At 45.2% G+C, this 21181-nt stretch overlaps 1 protein-coding gene across 1 annotated transcript; it reads left to right on the plus strand.

The window, feature by feature from the left end:
• The first annotated feature begins 297 nt into the window (after window positions 1–297).
• Window positions 298–12779, plus strand: LOC119452819 (uncharacterized). Its single transcript, XM_037714775.2, has 9 exons — window positions 298–546; window positions 2231–2277; window positions 2954–2992; window positions 4231–4266; window positions 4886–4982; window positions 5912–6054; window positions 8411–8458; window positions 9036–9071; window positions 10843–12779. The coding sequence occupies exons 1-9, from the start codon at window positions 471–473 to the stop codon at window positions 11032–11034; spliced, it is 714 nt and encodes a 237-aa protein (XP_037570703.1). The 5' UTR covers window positions 298–470; the 3' UTR covers window positions 11035–12779.
• The last annotated feature ends 8402 nt before the right edge of the window (window positions 12780–21181 follow it).

Below are 21181 nucleotides of genomic sequence, written 5' to 3' on the forward strand. Positions count from 1 at the left end.
CGAAAACAACGGCATTTTCCACTCTTACAAAGCCGAAAACAGTGGGTACGGAAACTTCAAGCATCGCGGGTTTGTGCGACAATGGCGGAGCTATGCAGCGCTCTCCGTTTGTCGTTGAAAGCTGACGCGACGCGGGCTACGCAGCCGTGTATTGCATTCAGCTGTCGTCGCGATCGACAACGAAGGGCAAAGCATGTAGCTACAAGGCATGGGCGCCGTGGCCACTTGCCAAAGTAAACAGCGTTGATGTGGCGGACATGACAGCTTCTGTGGAAGCCTGTGCCATAAACAACTCACTAAAACGCACGCGTGGAAAAAAGCTGTTAAAGGGAACCCGGGTGACGAACACCAGCCGGTCAGAAAGACTTGCGCAAGCTTTTCCCAAAGGCTAGCCTAGTGTGGAACTTTTCATCGTCTGCCCCTTTATAGGTATTGAAGGAAGAAACCGATGCCCTTGCAGAACTGTTGCTATGAAGATGATGTCAAAGCCAGCTGCAATTTGGAGCTTCGCGCTGTTCGTATTGTTCACCCCGACGAATGTAAAAGGTGAGAACTGAAGTGCTCGAATGCTTGTCAAGATTGAAATCTGCGTGGTTCAGTACAAGAAAAAAAAATGTCAGGGACAAGAAATTAGGCGCGAAATTCCTATAAGCAATGAGGTAGACAAGTTTGCTTATATTGTATTCCGCTGTTATGCTTTGACACGTGGAGAGATTCAATTTAAGTTCATTGTGCCATGAATGGCACATAGGTAAACTATATCTTACAATCAAACTTTCTCACTACTCTGTTCGAGACGCATTCGAGGCAACCTACGAATGAATCTGTTTGTTCAAGCGAAATTTGTGGACTTCTATGCCGGTAAAATATTGTAATGGCACCCGAAGAACTACCTAGAAAACCGAACACAAGTTAGAGTTCCACGAAGCACTCACTCAAGTGGCTGCCTTATCACCGCTTATTTAAGGCCTAGATTGGACTCGTTGTGGCGAAGGACATCCGCGTCCTTATAAACGCAGAGTGCTAATATTTTTTCTTTGAATTCCAGGACATCGTTCAGTTATGTTTGACCCTGAACTTTGATATAGCCAAGAGTGTTTTCATAAAAGAGTGGCAGCATACGTTCTGCTGGCGCTGAGATGCTGCTACGATGGCAGTGGACACTTAGCTGTCACTATGTGAACCCTGGCACCACGTTGCTGTGAACCTTCATCACAGATTGCACGTAATTGTCATTACATTCTACTCCCCTTAATTATGTACTTAATTAGATACTAGGGGCGACAAGGTACGGTCGAAGAATCAAAAGGTCGAATTAACAAAGGGCAGCAAAATGAACGGATTCAAATATTTTATATTGCTTCAACTATGTCGTCATCGACAGAATACTTCAACACGGTAATAGAATACCCATACACGTCATCGTTGGACAGTAGCCCATAGACCTAAACACTATGGTCGCTGCTGACAAATTGCTGACAAAAGAGGGACATCACCGAGGGCATTGCGCAAGTTATCATTACTGCAGGACAAATAGCTACCGTCAATGCATTGTCGCCTAGGGAACCATTAGCGCAGACTGCTAAAATTATTTTTTCAAGCTTTTAATAACTACTGCAGTGGATAAGGTAGCGGGGTGAGGGGTCGAATTATCCAAGCAAAAAAGCTTTCGCGTTCGAACTAAACGAGTTTTATTTCCATAGCACTGTATGGCTTCTCGCCGGGACTTTCCAGTGTGTTCAAATTACGCGAAAAGTCGAATGAACCAAGCTAGAATTCACGACATTTTTTGTCAGCACGGAATGAACGAACCGTTGACACGGGACAGACAGTGGGACCATCGTTACTAGACATTCATCGTCAATCGTTTGAGTGTATATGCTCTGCTCATTTAACGCTCGAGCAGTTACTATATAGCTGAAAGGGCCAAACTTTTGCCTAGTTGCGTCATTTTAACACAAAGCAGCAATTTAGATCAAGCACCAATTCAAACAAAAATATAGTTTGATTACACTGTATTTTTCTTGGCATGTAATTTGGACATGTAGGCTTGGCTCCCGCCACAGCAAGTCGTGTTCTTCACTCTGATTTGTATTTTCCTTGTTATTTATTCATTTAAAATACCATAACACGTAATTCCCTGTGTGCCTGCTTGATTTATTTGGTTTCATTGTTTGTTGGTTTCATGTAGTTGTTACCCTTTCTTTTAGTGTGGCATGAACATTTTCAGGTCAGTGCACCGACACCCAACTGCCGAATGTACTTGCATTGGGAACGGTGAGTAGACGACCCCCCAAATAGTCCTGCATACTCTAGAACGAATGACAAGGGCGAAACTCACTTGCAGTACATGTTATCTCAATAATTTACGTATCGTATTACTTGGTGCGCTCCAATATTTACCTGCAGTAAGCCTATGATTTAAGACTGGTGAAAATGGAACTTAGGGGAACCTGTTAATTAACTCTAATATAGTGTTTGCCTGAGCTTGTTGGCTGCGCATGGCTAGGAAAGGTTTCCGGCCGAAAGCACTGACATGAACGGAAACGAATCCTCCTGTCAGTGTTTTCACTAGAAGCCCTTTTTTGCAATGATATTTAGCCCTCTCCAACTATTGAATTTTGCTAAACACTGGTGGAAATGGTTTTAAATATGTTAGTTTTGAGGGAAAGAATTTCTTAGGACCTCCAACTTTGGTTGGTGTGATATGTGAATCAGGTTGGTGGGATGGTGCGAATCAGGTGTGATACAAACAAGGTAAAAGACTTGGCGGCTCCCGTATTACGAGCTCAAAGTGCTTCGTTTCATACATGAAGTGACCTTAATGTAATGGTCATATTACTTTGCAAAAGAGAGCGTCCCAAACATGACGTAATATTGATTGCCAGTGTCACAGAACTCGCAGTGAATAACATTCTTTAATTTCACTTTTGCTTTCATTTTGTTTTTCAAGTGTCTCGGCCTGACTCCCGACTACTGCTCGGACCGACCTGTGAGTTTTTACTCCTACACCGCCACCTGTAAAGTGCGCTTTCAGCTAGAACCTGTCCCGCCTGTTCGCGTTGACTACTTTGGCCAGACACAAGCTCTTCAGAGCTCATTGACACTCGGAGAAAGGAGCTGGGGCGATGTTCAAAAGATCATCGCAGGTACAATAGAAGGAGTATGACCTTGAATCTTTACAGGAAGTGAGTAAGCAACTAGTACATAACTTATCGTGGAAACCACTGAAGAGTGGTTGGTAAAACCGTAAATTCTGTAACTAATTACAAAACTTGCTATGATTTTTGGTAGACTAAGCGCACACCACGGCGACCGGCACGAAGTGTTCACACGCTTTAACGTTATTCACTAAAATATCTGCGGACAAATGCACAAATCGTTTCGTTCGTTAGGGCTGTTTTCCACTGGCCAGCTGTCTTCCCTAATGCCCAACGTTATGAATGACTAGCTTTTGTTGTTATGAAAATTTCTAACGCGAGAGCTTTTTGTGAATATGGGCGCTCGGCCTTAACCACCTAATTGGCACAATGCCTGTGCACTCTGTTTTGTGACGTCATGCTACTAGGCCCGAAATTTCCGTGGCCAAGCCCGGTGTGACGAAAGCTGAAACGTCACGATCGCCGCGTATATCTCGGGGGCATTCCCATTACATTCGATGGCAGTCGGGCCAGTTAGCACTACGTCATGGATCAAAGTGCGCAGGCCTTGTCCTATCTAGGAGGTGTTGCTTGGGCACGCCATTCACACAAAAAAAAAAACCTTTCTTGCAATATAACTGTCGCTAAGAGCATGTGCCAGTGAATCATGATATTTGACATGTAATTAGGGAACGCCGTCGGCAAATGGCAAGCAGTATTTACGAACGAAAAGATTTCTGAATTCGGCCCCTGCAAGCTCAACTGATTGACTTTCGGAAGAATGCAGCATTAACTAAACATTGCATTTAGACATTTTTGCGCGCCATCAGTGATTTTCTCTTAGCTGACGCTGTTCTTTCATAATGCTAACCCAATTTCGTAGATTTGTTGTGAAGACTGCAGCATTGGCTAAAGCATACATTTACAAATTCTTGCTGGCATTCAGAGAGCTTCTCTCAGCTGACGCTGTTCTTTCATTATGTTAACCGAATTTCGAAGATTTGTAGTTTTCTTTATTGCATTCGAAGAAAATGGCCGGTGTGCCGTTTTTGACTTGTGTGACCTCTAACATCCAACATTTCAATTTCAGGAAAATGCGACGGTAGAAGTTATAAGAATTTTTACGGTAAGTAATCACATTAATAAAGTGCCGGAAAATGCTGATATCCGTATTCTTGATCTTCGTGTTGCTCCCGCATTGCAGAAAAAATGAAAGCCTTCATTTTAGGAGGCAGTATTAAATCGTGGTCCTTGCTTTGTTAATTACTTGTACGCGAAAGATATTTTTCCTACTACGTCACAACCAAACCAATTTAATGAATTTTGATTAGTATAGTAGAAAAATTCCAATTATAACAAACACAGAGATTCTTTCTTATTAGTCCTCATCGTCTCGCAGGAATTTCCTTGAATTTAGAACGTTAAGAAACGCTTATGATATATTACAATTTGGTGTTAAGTATATCAAATTTCTATTTCACTGTTCCTAAGGATCAGCTGAAAAATACATTCCACGTAAGCTGTAAGCCAGTCTCCCCTACTTCAGTCGTTATAAGAGAATATAGAACCTGCAGGGCCAGGTTTGACAATGTTCTTAGGCTATATGGGTACTCATAAGAACTATGCGCGTTAATCGTGATGTTTTAGATATATTATGTACAAAGTAAAGCAAAAAAACCAAAAAAAAACAAGGCCAGTGACGAATACCCACTCATGTTATCTATTTTTTAACACTTTTTTTGCAGTGTGTATTTAGAATGATGCCACAAGTCACAGGACCGATTCAAGCTCTCTTCTACCTAAGAGCATTAATCGCTGGAGTGCTTTCCAGGGCGCAATCAGGTTAGCTTCAATAAACTTTTGTGTAATCAAGACTCAGAAAAAAATTACGGTTTTGGGGCGGTGTTCTTCATTTATACTATTTTTTTGTACACCAGTGCGTCATGCCAACTATACTGAGACGAAACGCTTAATGACCAGGAGAAAATGTCTGGCGTTCAGAAAATTCTGATCCCCCAAACAATCAAGCACTACTTATCATGTAAAACAAGCCAAACAGTGTGCGACATTTTCGGACTTGCATAGCCCTCAACGCTAAAGATTATTTATGCAGGCTTAGGCCAATATGAGAATATTATCAAAAAAGAAATCACTCATGAACGTGAAATGCAACTAAGCAGTGAGCGATATAGTGCGACAAACGATGTACATACGGCCCACTGTGAGTGGGAACACTTTTTTAGTATCCAGACAAGCATGAATTTAACGTAAAATCAACTTCATGGGAATGAAGTGCTTGATTTTACACGCTTGGTAGACCCATATTGGTGAAAACAGTTGCCGGCGCTTTCTTGTCAAAACTGATCTATTATCCATACCGAAATACTAATCTCGTGTTTCTTTTGATAGTGAACCATGTAGTCGAATGAGCACGACGTCTGAGAGAAAGCAGTGCCACTTTAAAACTACTGCGCGATGTTTTGAACACGACTAGAGGCTTTACCATAAATAAATAAAAAACTTGTACGTTGATACCGAGGGGCTGCATAAAAACTTGAGGGGAGTTATGTACATGATGGTTCTGTCACTTCCCGAAAAAAAAAGGGGAAACAAGAAAACTAGGCGTAGATCGGGGCGGGGCATGGGAGGAATGGGGGGGGGGGGGGGTCCTGTTTTCTTGCTCTTGCCGCAATATTTCACGAGGAAATAGTTGAATAATAAGGCCTATTCAAGAATTGAAAATTGTGACCAAACTTCGTGCCTTTTTTCAGATGCCAACCCATTCGCAGTAGCCAACATGCTGTGCAACCCATTCGGGCTACCCATGTTTAGTTGCAGCAATGGCCTTCCTGGCACAATCACTTGCGGGCCACCCATAAACATCAGTCTGCCATCTTCCTTTGGGATCAGTGACGTAAGTTGGATGCTCTAGTTGCAAACCTAATGCTTCACCTAAAAAGAAAATCAAACTTCGGCATTTTCTGAAGCCGATTGAACGCACCCACACCAACTTTGCTTCAAATACTTGGCAGACATCAACTCCCACTTTTAACTGAGGCGAGCTTCATTTGCTACATGTTAAGTGAATTTCTTTGTTTTGCTAGAAATCAAATACCTTAGAAGACGCCTGCAACTGTGCGCCCGTGAACAATCTCTCCGTCTGCCTCATCATTCTTTCTTTAAGCCCCCACCGTCTTTTCCTCGTGCAGTGTAGCTAAATAGACGTCCTTCTTGTTAACCTCCCTTCCTTTTTTGTTTTTTATTATCTACACAGAACTAGAGTCCCTTTTTTCATATTGATATAGTTCATGGTACCGCGGAAACAAAGCCCGAAATGCAAATGTTGTGGAGTCTTGCATCGCTTCGTTGTTCGAGATATTTTTCGATGCCATAGATTGCGAGATTGACGCCGAGTAGCTGGGCAATAGGCTCAGTGGGTGGACAGCGAACTTCATTTTCGGGCCATAAATGGGGGAGGGGGGGGGGCACAAGAAGCACGTTGTGCTAGCGCTGCCACCGAAGAGCCCACACACGGTGTAGTTGGCAGGTTTCCCAATCTACAGTCTAGGAGCCAATGGTTGAATGCTTGCGTAGTCACAAGTCATAAACGAATTTCTTTGCGCTGGGATTTGGTTATAGATAGCAATATCTGTTTGGCGAGAGTGCTAGACGTCGGTGGCTACAGTACAAATGTGCCTCTGTTCTGGAAATTTCATCACGGCTCGCATTCCGACATACTGCGTCCTGTGAGCGTTGCCAAGGCAGAGCTCTGCAATCGCACTAGTTGTGGAATTCGTTACGGTCCCCTTGTCTAAGAATCTGGGCAGACGCAGTGATTAGCAGAAGACGTGAGGTGTCTGCATACCGACTGTCTCATCACCTATGCACAACAAAGATAACTATACAATGGCACTTTCGCAATGTTACATTTAAGAAACAATCACAAAATTAAGAATATTCTTGAGGCGGATATGTCACATTGATAACACTGTTGCAAGCAATAGGCGATAAAGCATCGAAGCCATGTTCTATCTTGCCGTTCGCTGGTGGTGTGTACATCAATGTCTTCCAGGTTCAATGATTTTTTAACATGAAGAATGAACCTTAAGGTCTGATAAAAAAAGCAGCACGAACATTAAAAACGAGCTTGGCGGCATCAGTTACCACCTCGTTTCAAACGGGATGCCCATAACGCCGATTAGTTCATCTAGTCCAAGGGAGTGTTAATCGGATCATGGTCGGATTTCGAAGCCGAGTTCTGTAAATGGTACGATTGAAGAACTCTAGTTCCAAGGTCGATCAGGTCTTTCCCGATTAGACAAAACGTGGTAGAAATTGACCAGTTACAAAATACTCCAACAGGTCCCAATGCAAGACTCAGGAGTGTATGGAAATTGCTGTATACACTTTGTGGGAGCTTAGTTAGGACATGTGCAAAGAATCCCCCACAAGCATACCATATTAAAAGACGTCACCCACGCGTTCGATCTCGTTCTTCTTGCAAAGATGAAAGAAACCGTTCTGCTAAGACAACAGGGTGCAGGATTACGAACACTTCTGGTCACTATCGTACAGAATGGTTGGGTGCCACAAGCTATTCGCAAAAAAAGTATGTTTCCTTGCTAGAAAATAATATATCTCTACTGGATACTGGGCTAGTTGGTTCATAATTGTTATAGTGCAAAAAAAAAAAAAAGACACGAAGCGATACGATGAAACGATGAGAAAGGAAATGACGCTTATTTCAGCCTTGTATGTTTTTCTCGAGCACTATTTGCTGTGGCCTGTACAAACAACGGCGCGAGCCGCCCTAAGGCACTGCTGCGTTACTTGAAAGACACCGGACTCAGTGACAAATTGTGACTCTGCATTGTGTTACGTATACGATGGAACGTTCACACTATGCAACATGAGAACGCCTTCGCAGACTGCGTGACAGTGCCCGCAGAAACAGTTCTGTTTTGTGTGCGTGTGTGATTTTCTTTTCTTGCCTTCATTTTTGTCATTCTTTATTTTTACTTAATTTTTTTTCTCTCTCTCTCCTTTCGCATCCCCTTACCCCTCCCCCGGTACAGGGTAGCCAACCGGAGATAACCTCTGGTTAACCTCCCTGTCTTTCCTTTACCTTTTTTTTTCTCTCTCTCTCTCTCTTTGCTGTCTTGTCGTTTCTTCGAATTGTTTTGCGCATACTGCACCATAACAGCAAGGTAATATGAGCAATGTAATAGAACACAATTGTTCGTTACTAACGACAAGCGTTCCGTTTTCAGTGCATCAATTCATCGCGCTTGGTCTGCTTGGAAGGCGAAACACTCAGAGTAAGTAAAAGCGGAGACCTTACCCATCGCTTAAGAGCATGGTGACGCCGGCAACCAGTACGACACTCTGTTAACCTCTGTCAAGTATCGGAGACAACATATTAACCAAATCTATTCGGTGAAAATTTGGAAGGCGAAGGCGACAAAAAAGATACAGGGCCATCGATATTATGTTATGCATTATGGCACAAACGATCAACATAAAAATGCCAGTGAAAGAAAACTTTGCAGTAAAAAACAAAGAAAATGTCCTGGCGCCGAAACCGAGTGGTGAATTACGGTTTAAACGTGGCAGGCTGGTGTATCATTCGAGGTAACCAGTAGGTTTTAATACTCAACTCAAAGCTTTTGATGAAAGCTCAACTCAGCAGAACTTTCTGACAAGCGATCCTTTAAAACATTTTCGTACCCATACTTTTTCATTTTGACGAATAATCTGTCATCGCTGTGAAGGCTCTCTATAGGATAGGGCACCTGTAGATACAGCACAAGCAACTTAATGGAGGACCATTCACACAATAGTGTTGTCTGGCCGCATGTTAAAATGTCCACCTTCAGTTTTTGTTTTGTTTTTCAGAATGACACTATGAACGAGCTCCTCGACTTCCTTGTGGTAAGTTTCTGTCTGCCGCCAAGCAAGAATGAAAAATCTTTTATCGCTTTCCTGGTAGAGCATCGCAATTTGTCAGGGTTGCTGTTACAAACAAAACACTCTTATTGTCATCAAGATTTTCGCGAGACTCACATCTGGATTGTGGTAGCACAGTAGCAGACAGTAATGCCTGTGTTCGTCGGTTGAGCTTAGTGTAGCTTTCAGGATTCTGTCAATCTGCTGCGTAGATTTGTACAATTGAACGTATAGATGGCGATATTTATTTGACGGGAAAGCATGAAGTATATTTTCGAACATTCGTGATGATTCATATTAGGATTGCAAATTGGAGAAGTTGGTACCAATCCACCTTGAACACCAGCACTTTTGACAAAATGGGTAGTAGGAAAATGAGGAAGAGTAAGCAGGGAGGTCAACCGGACGCGCGTCCGGTTGACTATCTTACACAGTGGAAAGGGGATAAGGCATGAAAAAAAAGAGTGCTAACGCGTGTTGTTGTCCATCAGGCCTACAATCAGTCACTGCTGCCAGTCAGCTTCATAAACCGTAGAAATGCTCATGTCACTTTTTACAGGGTTTGGAGGCGTAGCTAGGAGGGGGGGGGGGGGGGGCTCAAAGGGGTTCTTTTGTTTCTTAGTCGCACGCTGCTCGCAAATCATCGTCACCATTAACGGGTTCGCATAAGGTTGCCAGTTTGTCGGGCGCTGAGAACACAACTTCGATGCCGATACGTCCTCCTGATTTCTTGAGATTGTGCGACACAGCGTGGATATAATTAATCACAGCTGTCGGGGCGTGTGGTTCCCTAGGTCTTTGTTTAAGAGTCCTCAAAATGTCGAATAGGATATGTTCAGCAATACTCCTCAAGGTTACTGAATGCTTCTCCTCAATGCTCATCAGGAAATTCCAGCAGACTTCAGGCAGCGAATTTGTGATTAGAAGCTTGGTTGTACTTAATGCATTCACGACCTGGCTAGGCCATTCTTCAGGGAAGCAGAGGCAATAACGCTTTTCACTAGCTTAGAATGGGCTGTGATAGTTACCGACCGGTCTTGTCTCATTCGGTGCTTTATACTCGCTGCGTTTCTTTTTTTTTGACGTTGACTATCTTCGTGCTTCCCACCTTTCCCCTGCGTATATTTCTATTTTTAACAAAACCACCAGTTAATAGTGAGCAACCGTGTTGTCGTCTTTGCTTAGTGCTGTCTGCCCGCGCTGTTTGCTCAATATGCCTCTACCATTCTTATTTGTGTTCGTGCTTCATTACTGAGCCACGCAACGTTATCACCGGTATCAGCGGGACGCGAATGGAGCGTGATAAGAAATAGGATAAAGTGAATGGAATCCTAGCTTACAATACGGCTGCCTAGAACTTGATCAATCAGCGAACACACGTTAAAAATAAGACAAAGTAAATGGTAATCCTTACATTACGGCTGCCTACAACTCGGTTAATCAGCGAACACATGTTGAAGAATAGGATAAAGTGAATGGTATCTACATCACGGCTGCCCAGAATTCGGTCAATCAGCGCACAAATGTCAAGATCGACCCTCCAACTACGGAAACGGACTAAATTGTTCTCGGCCATTTTCGTGGTGGAATTATTACCTTTTCTTGGGGCGGGGGTGGGGCTGCACTTAAGACTGCCGTGTCGCTGACCCTCTAAAATCATTCAGTGATGCTTGATGCTCTTCCCAAACTTATGACAGCTGTCTCTGACCCGTCTCTCAAAAACCGAAACTGCTTGTCGCCTTTCACCGTGCTGCAGTGTCTCCTGAGACGGTCTCCCGGTGACGGCGGAACTCTTGCGGGCCGGCTGGCCTGCACACTCGCCCAGTTGGTGCAGCTGTCGGCGCAGCAGTTCACCACCGCATTTCCTCTTCCGCTGCTGGCGACAGGAATTCAGATGTCGGCCAACCGACTGAGCACGGAGCTGGCGTTGCGCGCCCGCTGCTTCTGAGACCACTGACGGCAAACAGAGCCTGCTATGCTTACCACAGTTATGCGACGTTGTACGACATAGCACTGCGCGAGCTCGAGGTGACAGGTTCGATTCCGGTTGTGGAGGCCACGTTCTGACGGGTTCACGTTAGTACCGAATTGACCGTTGGGGGATCGCAGTTCAGTACCAAGCTTTGGGTTGACGTTAAAGAGCCCCGTGTGGCCAAAAGTCTCCTAGGAGCTCCACTAAGAATAGTGGAGGTCCACTCTTCTTAGTGGAGGTCTCGAGACGTCCACCAAGGCGTCCTTCATAGCACACTGTGCATGTTCGGGACGGCAAACCGCACAATTAAATTTTGAATTATACTTACAACAGCATTAAGAAACTCAGAGCATAAAAGAACGCGTTTCTGTGGTAGTTTGTTCACATTTACACGCTTAAAATAGAACGAACACATATTTAGAAGTCGTATATACTGTACCTCACGCTTAATAAGACTGACATAGTTGAAATCGAGCAAATATGAAGGTAGGTCAAGAATATAGGGTATCTAAAGGTGGTTTCGATATCTCAAATATGGCGTCATCGACATTGTTGTGACGTGTGACACGGAACAACATTGCTTCATGTCGTGTGGCAATAAGAAAAAAAAAAGTAACAAGAATGTTATGTTGTGCACATTTTTTCAGGCGGCGGTTTTGTGTCGCAGCTGCATCAATTGCAGAAACAGTGAGAACCAATAAGTAACGATTTCATGATGCAGTCGCCGGCAGGGCAGCGATACCAAAGTGGTTAGTATGAACAAGTAACAAAAATTTTTAAATGCGTTGTACGTGCCAAAACCGCCAAAACCATGATATGATTATGAGGCATGCCGTATTGGCGGGCTCCGGATTAATTTTCACCAACTGGGGTTCTTTAACGTGTACCCAAAGCACGGTAAACGGGCGTTTTCCCATTTCGACCCCATCGAAATACGGCATCCATGGCCGGGGTTTGGTCCCGCGCCCTAGGGCATAGTAACGTTATGCTGAAGCCACTATACACCACCACGGCGGATGTACGCATAAACAAGTAGCGCAGTAAACTATTTACGACGCGCTGACACAATTCAGTATATTTTCTATGGTTCAGACAATGTGGAACTTCCCTCATAGCAAAAAAAAAAGACAAGTAAGAAATATTATGACAGCATTGCATTAAATAGGAGCTCACTTTACACTATCAAGGAAACATGCACAGAATAGGTGATAACTCGCAAGCAATCTTGATTCGCAGCTGAAGAAGCGGAAACATTTTTACAGCCATTTGGACAACCTATCTATGCAGGTTTATCATCGCTATATTTTTTCCGGGAACCTTGGTTCGGTCCTGCGCAACCTAGCATAGGCGGCGTTAATAAAGTCCTTCGCATTCGGGTGACATAAAACGCTGCCATTAATTACCATGCAACCATGTCTTCAACGTTACCCGGAGCTCAGATACTAGGACGCATAGGCCCCAGGTGCAGTGACAACAGTTTGCTGGCAAATTCCCCACAGCTTATTAGTGACAAATTGGCTGCGTTCCAGTCGGCCACGTTTCGCAGCAGTGAACAGAGGTTCCTGAAAGAAAGATAAACAGCTTCTAATTAATGTGTGCAGCTAGACCGTCGGTTGAGTAATGACGTTACACATCCTTCCGCTTATGCGGGATGCAATCTGTGTCGCGCAACCACAGCTATCGCGGGCGCCGAAACGTGAATAAAATAAAGATGCAAGCACGATAGACACGTGGACATTTATAGAGGTTAGGTGCGACAATGTTCAGTGCATATCAGTCACAAATGATCTGCTAAAGTGTTTCATTTTTTCGTTCATTTCAGCTTATCTTTCGATAAATACCAGAGCCGAAGATTTTGTATAACTATGTTCTTTTGGTGAATTTTTATTGTATGTACGCAGAAACTTGACATTTAAGTTTTAACACGAAAGTGTTTTATGCCGGGGTCCACCAAGACTTCACTGACGTATTTCCGTCACGGAAATACGTCATAGAACATAATACAAAGAAAGAAACCAGAAGAAAAAGTTCCACAAACATGCAAAATTTGGAAATCGAACCCACGACCTCTCGGTCCGCGACGATAGATCGCCGAGCGTTTAACCCATTGCGCCACAAACGCATTTGCAGAGAGCTACACAGACGCGCCTTATATATCTAACACTCCTCCGTGTACCCGCGCTCTTGCTCGGGGCGGTGCCGCCGCCTACGAGCAGAAAAGAGAAGTACTGCATTAGACAGTTTTAGCAGAGCGTTCACGGCCCACTCCGCTCAGACCGTCGTGTCCTAACGATTCGCGCAGAGCCGCTCAGCGGAACGCAAGCGGGAACGCTAATGCGCGTGCGCACAACGCTTATATCGGCAGCGGAACGAAGAACGCTGCCCACGGTCCGCTACGAAGCTATTTGAGCGGAGCGTTAGGCTGCGTCTACTGGTTGATTTGTCGTTTTACAGCCACGCTGAGCGCGCGTGGCTGGCGTCTCTGGGAGACGCGCTTGTCAAACAAGCCAAATCAACGCAGTTCCTGCAGCCAACGGTGTGCGTGAAATGTTAGCGGAGCGGAGCGTAAGCAACGCTCTGCTAAAACTGTCTATTATGACACTAACGCGCACCGACAGTGAACGCTTCGGTGGTCTCAGCACTACGACGCCTCGATGCCAGCATTCGAAGGGACGCTGGCATCAAGAAGCACTACCAACGCCACCTAGGTGGCGTTCACCGTACTCAGCACAGCGGAGCGTGGCCTCCGCAATTAGCTCTGAAAATGTTTCTGAAGTTGATCGCGGAGGCTGCAATTACGACGCGCTGTACGCGCTGATTTGACTCGGTGACGATTCAGTTACGTGCTTTGTCTTGCGCGTTGTATTAGTGTGTCAGTTACGTGCTTCGTCTTTCGCGTTGTGCTAGCGTGTGCAGCGTAGTGCAGCTTCCATATGCACGACGGTTGCTCATGGTCATCGACGTTGGTAGTCGTGATGGAGGAGACGTGCCACCAGGCGTCAGCGTGGGTGCATCAACGCCTAAGGGCGCTTTAGCCACAAAACACCAATAGACATTATATATCAATGTGCAATAAACATTACACTACTTCTGTGAAGACACGTTTCACTTTCGTGTTCTATACCGATTCCTATATAAGAGGGATCAACCCATTTTTTATCATACTTGGATGGTCAACGAGTTCTTAGCCGGCTCACCATTTCCTACAGAAACATCAGAGCGGCCGGACAGAACTGGGCTCAGTTAGATCAGCAGTCTGACACTCTGTCTGACATTGTCCTTGACACTAAGTCAGAACTGTCTGAGACATTGAATAAAGAATGATGGCACGCAGCCATGAGTTGTACGGCATGATGCTACTTAAAAACCCTTGGTGACTTCCCTTCAAATGGTTTGCATGATTGGACCATGGCAGTCTTAGTGTCAGTATCTGTGTCAAACTGATTTTGTTGAATTATCTTTCTGGCATTTTAGCTTTCATCTGTACAGAATGCTATCAGGCAAACTTATAGTTTTAAAGCTGATTTGCATTTTTGTAGTCGCTTGTTTCGTATGCAAATAATAAAGCGTTTCATGTCCTTATTCTGTGTGTGTTCTCTGTTTATTATCAGAAAGTTATGAAGCTACGACCCATGTGTATGACAATCTCAGTGACGGTGTGCAGATAACCCTGTGGGCGCGACCTGCAAAGCTGCGGAAGCAAAATTTATGCGCAAAATACAAAAATACTCCTGAACGTGACTAAGCCAGTGGCTTAATCACGTTCTCATTGCACCGACGCTCTTTTGCAATGTAAATGGCCAGTCACTGGAAGTCATTCCAGGAACGAATGGCACTGATGCATCTAGTTGAACGCGAAATATGCTGGCGCAATTTGCAAGTCAAAGCGTGCATGCTGCAGAAAGGTAAACCAGTTGAGTTTTCAGGAATGACTGAAAAAAAATGGGTTGATCCCTCTTATATAGGAATCGGTATAGAACACGAAAGTGAAACGTGTCTTCACAGAAGTAGTGTAATGTTTATTGCACATTGATATATAATGTCTATTGGTGTTTTTTGGCTAAAGCGCCCTTAGGCGTTGATGCACCCACGCTGACGCCTGGTGGCACGTCTCCTCCATCACGACTACCAACGTCGATGACCATGAGCAACCGTCGTGCATATGGAAGCTGCACTACGCTGCACACGCTAGCACAACGCGAAAGACGAAGCACGTAACTGACACACTAATACAACGCGCAAGACAAAGCACGTAACTGAATCGTCACCGAGTCAAATCAGCGCGTACAGCGCGTCGTAATTGCAGCCTCCGCGATCAACTTCAGAAACATTTTCAGAGCTAATTGCGGAGGCCACGCTCCGCTGTGCTGAGTACGGTGAACGCCACCTAGGTGGCGTTGGTAGTGCTTCTTGATGCCAGCGTCCCTTCGAATGCTGGCATCGAGGCGTCGTAGTGCTGAGACCACCGAAGCGTTCACTGTCGGTGCGCGTTAGTGTCATAATAGACAGTTTTAGCAGAGCGTTGCTTACGCTCCGCTCCGCTAACATTTCACGCACACCGTTGGCTGCAGGAACTGCGTTGATTTGGCTTGTTTGACAAGCGCGTCTCCCAGAGACGCCAGCCACGCGCGCTCAGCGTGGCTGTAAAACGACAAATCAACCAGTAGACGCAGCCTAACGCTCCGCTCAAATAGCTTCGTAGCGGACCGTGGGCAGCGTTCTTCGTTCCGCTGCCGATATAAGCGTTGTGCGCACGCGCATTAGCGTTCCCGCTTGCGTTCCGCTGAGCGGCTCTGCGCGAATCGTTAGGACACGACGGTCTGAGCGGAGCGGGCCGTGAACGCTCTGCTAAAACTGTCTAATGCAGTACTTCTCTTTTCTGCTCGTAGGCGGCGGCACCGCCCCGAGCAAGAGCGCGGGTACACGGAGGAGTGTTAGATATATAAGGCGCGTCTGTGTAGCTCTCTGCAAATGCGTTTGTGGCGCAATGGGTTAAACGCTCGGCGATCTATCGTCGCGGACCGAGAGGTCGTGGGTTCGATTTCCAAATTTTGCATGTTTGTGGAACTTTTTCTTCTGGTTTCTTTCTTTGTATTATGTTCTATGACGTATTTCCGTGACGGAAATACGTCAGTGAAGTCTTGGTGGACCCCGGCATAAAACACTTTCGTGTTAAAAATGAATGTATTCATTATTTAGTGAAAAAAACTTTCTTCACGCTTTGAGGCATTTGCTTGCTTAATTCATTGGCCCTTATGATTATTGGTTTATTCATTCGCAGAACGAGGCCACCAGGAGTGAATTTCCAGTTGTGAGCGTACTTCAAACTCCGCAACAATTATGAAGCGTTATCTCAGCGCAGTCACAGGTGGCATTTTTTGTTTGTGTTTTGGCCATAATAAAATTCACCTGTTAAACAACGCTCATCCTGTGCCCTTCTCATATCAGCGCAGTAACAGCTGGCATTTTTTGTTTGTGTTTTGGCCATAATAAAATTCACCTGTTAAACAACACTCATCCTGTGCCCTTCTCTTCACGTTGCTCTCGATTTGGAGTATGCATTCATTCAACTAGGCCAACTTTCTACCTCACTACGAAAGAAGCACCCTCAATCTGAAATGTGGTGATGTGGCTGTCTTCTCCGCTCGAAAGCCCAAAAGGACGCCCACACGGAAATACGGATTCTGGATCCGACTGAGCTGGGGCGGCCATACCACATGGGCTTCTGAGGGACGTTTACGCAATTTTAGCAGTATTGAGTTATAATCTCTACCGGTATTGCCGCCAGCGCCCTACAACGTTGATGTCTAAAAATGGAGAATTTCGAAATGAATTATTAGGAAATCTCGACCAGATTAAAAAACAAAAACATTTGTCGGCCCTTCCGCTCAGTGAAGATGGTTAACTAGCGAAGCTTAAACGCGCGGCCCCGGTGTTTATCACTGGGTTAATCCCGATAGGTTCATTAAAGTATTTCTCAATTATGAGGTTACACACACGTTCGGTTGCGACGGAGAGAATGACGTCACTGACGGTATGCCCGCCTTCCGCCGTTGTCGCTTGAGTTCGATGCCTCGAGTTTGCTCGGCGGCGTGGTTAGCAGCATTCGCCCGCCCATTGCCGCTTGCGATTCTTCGAAATTAAATTGCTTCAAAATTAAATCTGTCCGTTACGTAAGACAATGAACGGCTCATACGCCCTTAAGCAATGGCTCATACCCCCGTAAACGCGGCCTTCCCATTACGACGACAGAAGTGAAATTCTACGCTGGAACGGTGAGTGGCAACGGACAAGCTGTGGAAGACGACGACGAACGCGGTAGCAGTGGCACGAGCGCGTGCCGAGCACGAGTATGAGTGCAACCCGAGGGGCGCCAACGAGCCAGCTGCGGAAGAAGAAAACGACGCTCGAATCAATGTTGATGACGATAGTTTTCCGCGCCCAGGCGATTTCGCCTATAAACACATAAGGCTTCGCTTACTGACTTAGTGTTTAGTATGCATCGCATGGAAACTTTAGCATGGATAAATAAAGAGAACATAAGAGCTGAAAGGCACGGAGGTTAACCCGAGGCACTGTTCAGTTTGAAATTCTGCACTTGTGGAAACGGGTAGTAAAGGTGAGCGGAAAATTTAAGATACGTAAAGAAAAAAAGAAATTTGTTCGCACGTACACAATCAAGGTGCTCCACAGCGATTAGTCTTTCATGCGGTGCCGATCTTGTGAGTAACAGAGCGCTGCTTTTGAAGCAACTCGGGCTAACACCGGCTGGGACCAAGACCTAATTATCTACTTTCCGTAAAAGCGCGATTATGTCAGTAGTAAACTATTCCGTTCATCTCAGAAGGAATTCATAGCTTGTTTAGACAGCACGAAGGCGACAAAACACGAAGCGTACTTTTTATAAGGAACTTAACGCACATTGATTGATATATACAGGTATGTAACTGACGTTTTATACGACGGCGGTGCTTTTCTGAGGACAACGGCGCTCCTTCTCCAAATTCTACGAGACGACGTAGTCCTCCAAGCCATTAAGTCTTATCGCAAGCACAATGTACGCACGTTGGAATGAATTCACAAATATTTTCTTTCATAAGTGCTGTTTGCCATTGGCTCTAATAACAGTACTAGTTTGTCCACAAACGTATGAAGTGCCGGACCCCAGATGCCGTGGCTGGCAGTAGCAATGCTGCTAGCGACACCTTGTGAGCCTTTGTCTGTTAATAGCGTGTCCGAAGCGTCTTTGTGTTGCGTGACTGTTCTAGTCGAAAAAAAATCTTAAGAAGGGCTGCAAGTTAACAATTATGCCGCCACCGATGCTTTATACCAGCAGTTACTTTGAATGTGGCAGGTCACTGCACTAATAGCTTTGCGTCCTCTTTGATTTAACGTTTCGCCACGAAATGGCACTATCAGCATTTCTGCTCCCGTCCACATCTCCGGTAACTGTCCCTAAACAGGGTAATGTGTTTAAGGGCCAAGCTAAAGCTCTCTATTATGTGACATGAATTAGGAGCGCAAGAAAACACACACCTACTACACATGCACAAACCAGGCCTTCTGGAAGTCCTTTTAACGCTCTAATATGTTTGATATCACAAATGCTTGACACTCGCGCTTACGACCAGTTCTGGCGCTAAAACTTTTGTGAATACGGGCCTTCTCTTCTCAGAGTCAGAACGAAGTGCCCTGATTAATAAACTTCTACACAGATTTCACAATTAGCAGCCTGACAGAGCAATCATCCAAACACTATCAAAAAGTTTATAGCAGGACGTGCACCACTTAATATATTTCCTTGGTTGCATATGTGATTAGTATACTGGCGCAACAAAGGCACCTCATTGCTATCTGCTAAGGACGATAGAGGGGCCGCAGGAAGATAGAGATATGAAGTTATCAACAGTGGGAGAGAAAACGAAAATTCTTCCTTGGCTTCGTATTCAGGCTGAGGCTTTTAGATAAGGCTCTATGCTGAGGTTGTTTGTCCGCTGCTGATTACAATCTGCTAAAGCCGTTTATTATTGTAACAACATTTACACCCACTCTCTAGGCAAATTTTCGCCGTCGCCATGGATCACCGTGATGTTCTGCATATATTTATGTATATGTTAACTATCCAGCCACCGAAGTTGCTCAAACCAGGTCTTATGTTCTTGACTGTTTTATTTCTCAAGATCTGTTTGAATTGTTGCTCGTAAAGAAAAATCTTAAGGCTTTCATTCACAGTGCATGCCGTTTATCTTGAATTTTCTAATACTATTCAACAATACGAAAGAATATCAGTGCTCACAATCTCAAAGTGATGAAATGTCACGGGCCCCACTCTTTATGGGCAGCACAGATAGCGGCGCCTTCGCAACGCCAATGCATGTCTTGCACGGCATGAAGCTTTTAAGGGTGCCATAAATTTGGGCGCATCTGCGTATGCCACATCGGCGTATAGCTCACACCCAAGTATAGCTAGAACACAATCCGACGAGTTAAAGCCTAACGTTAAACCTTGCTATTGCTGGCAGTGCCTTCGCCCTTCGGGCAATACTGCCAATACTGCCGGGCAAATGGCAATTTGGGAAGTACGTCAATCGTCCTTGAAGAGTCTTACGAATCGAAGTCATCGGTTCGATAGGCGTGTCCCATGCTTACCGTAACCTTTGAATAGGTTGTAGGCGATCATTTGTGTCTTTCGTTTTTATTCGCTTCCACCACGAAAGAATGACAGTAGCTTGAGCAGCATGTTATGTAAACAAGAATGGCCGCGCAAACGGTGTCATCCGCCATCCTGTTCGTGCTGACTTGTTTAACTACGCTGGAAAGTTTGCGTAACGATTTCGTCACGTTGTTTTAAGCGCAAGGCATCCCCCTAGAGTGAAACTGGAAAAGGTGTACGGAAGGGAGTGCCTGGTTTTACTCGTTCACTAGTCACGGCCGCCCTAAAAGCGCGGCGTGTGGATTCCGGAAGCGAGCGTTTGGCAGGAGCGTTCACTTTTAAAAGCGCCACCAACAATACGCATCTGTCAGTTCCAACACAACAAAAATTTTTCGACGCAAACAGTGCCTATTGTCAACAACAAAACTTTTCAAGGTACAAGGTTCACGAGGGGAGGCCGTGCATTCTGTGCCGATAATACGGTGCAGCTATTTGGACCCAGTAACTGCCTTAAGCAAGTTGATAGCGCGATTTTCTGTACAGAGTTTTATTATTCAACGAGTTTTCCGTTATTCGACACAGAAAAGGATGCCTAATTAGTTGGGAACCTGCGTTGTCTGTGAAGGAATATACATCGTAGAGAGTCACACAAAGAAAGAATCGTTCCGATGGCCACCGAATTCAGGGATAGCTAATCTTGTGGCAACAACAACAAGCACAACGGTGAAAACGCGATCATGGCACCAAGGAACGACGACGGAACGACGGCTTGCCCGTGGCAGTGTTGGAATACAATCTCGGCATGGGCAGAAATGTCTTCTTTCCTGACGATTTCTGTGGCAGAGAACATGATAAGGATAAGTAGCGACGTGTAAGTCAGACACCAGAAAAATCGAATAAAGGTATCTTTACGGGTATCGCTGTGATGAGGAATGCTTGAGCAGATATGTGCCTTCACGTTTCAGATAGTCACGAATCCAAGACGGTTTTCACGAACAAAAACAGTCGTGATTGGCTGATGACTCCTTGGCTGTCGCATTGTTTCCGTTATGATCGGCCAGAACATACCAGCGGCGCCACGCAATGATAATAGCAAGCAACCAGTCAGTAGGAGATCTTTTATGAAGGTGCACGTATTAGTGCAATCTAAAGCGAGCTTCAGCGTTCGTAATGTTGCACCCAATTAGCGGGACGCGCTTTGCGGGTCGAGCCTCGTGCGGCAGGTGTCAAGGGTTCGCTACACTCTACGTTTCGCGGCTTCACGGCAGCCAACGGAAGACACGTCGGAGCCAATCAGGAGCACACGTGTTTGGGAGAAAACACCTCGGCGTTATTTTCCGACAATCGGCTGCATGCAAGAAGGCGCACCAGTGAAGTGGCTTCTGTTGCGCCCCGTTGACAGCTTCCGTCAAGCTCTGAGCCAACCATTAGACGTTCTTGGTTTCGAAAACAAGACTTCCGAGGAGTTTA

Source organism: Dermacentor silvarum, chromosome 5 (genome assembly GCF_013339745.2).
Source record: "Dermacentor silvarum isolate Dsil-2018 chromosome 5, BIME_Dsil_1.4, whole genome shotgun sequence".
Lineage (NCBI taxonomy): Eukaryota > Metazoa > Arthropoda > Arachnida > Ixodida > Ixodidae > Dermacentor > Dermacentor silvarum.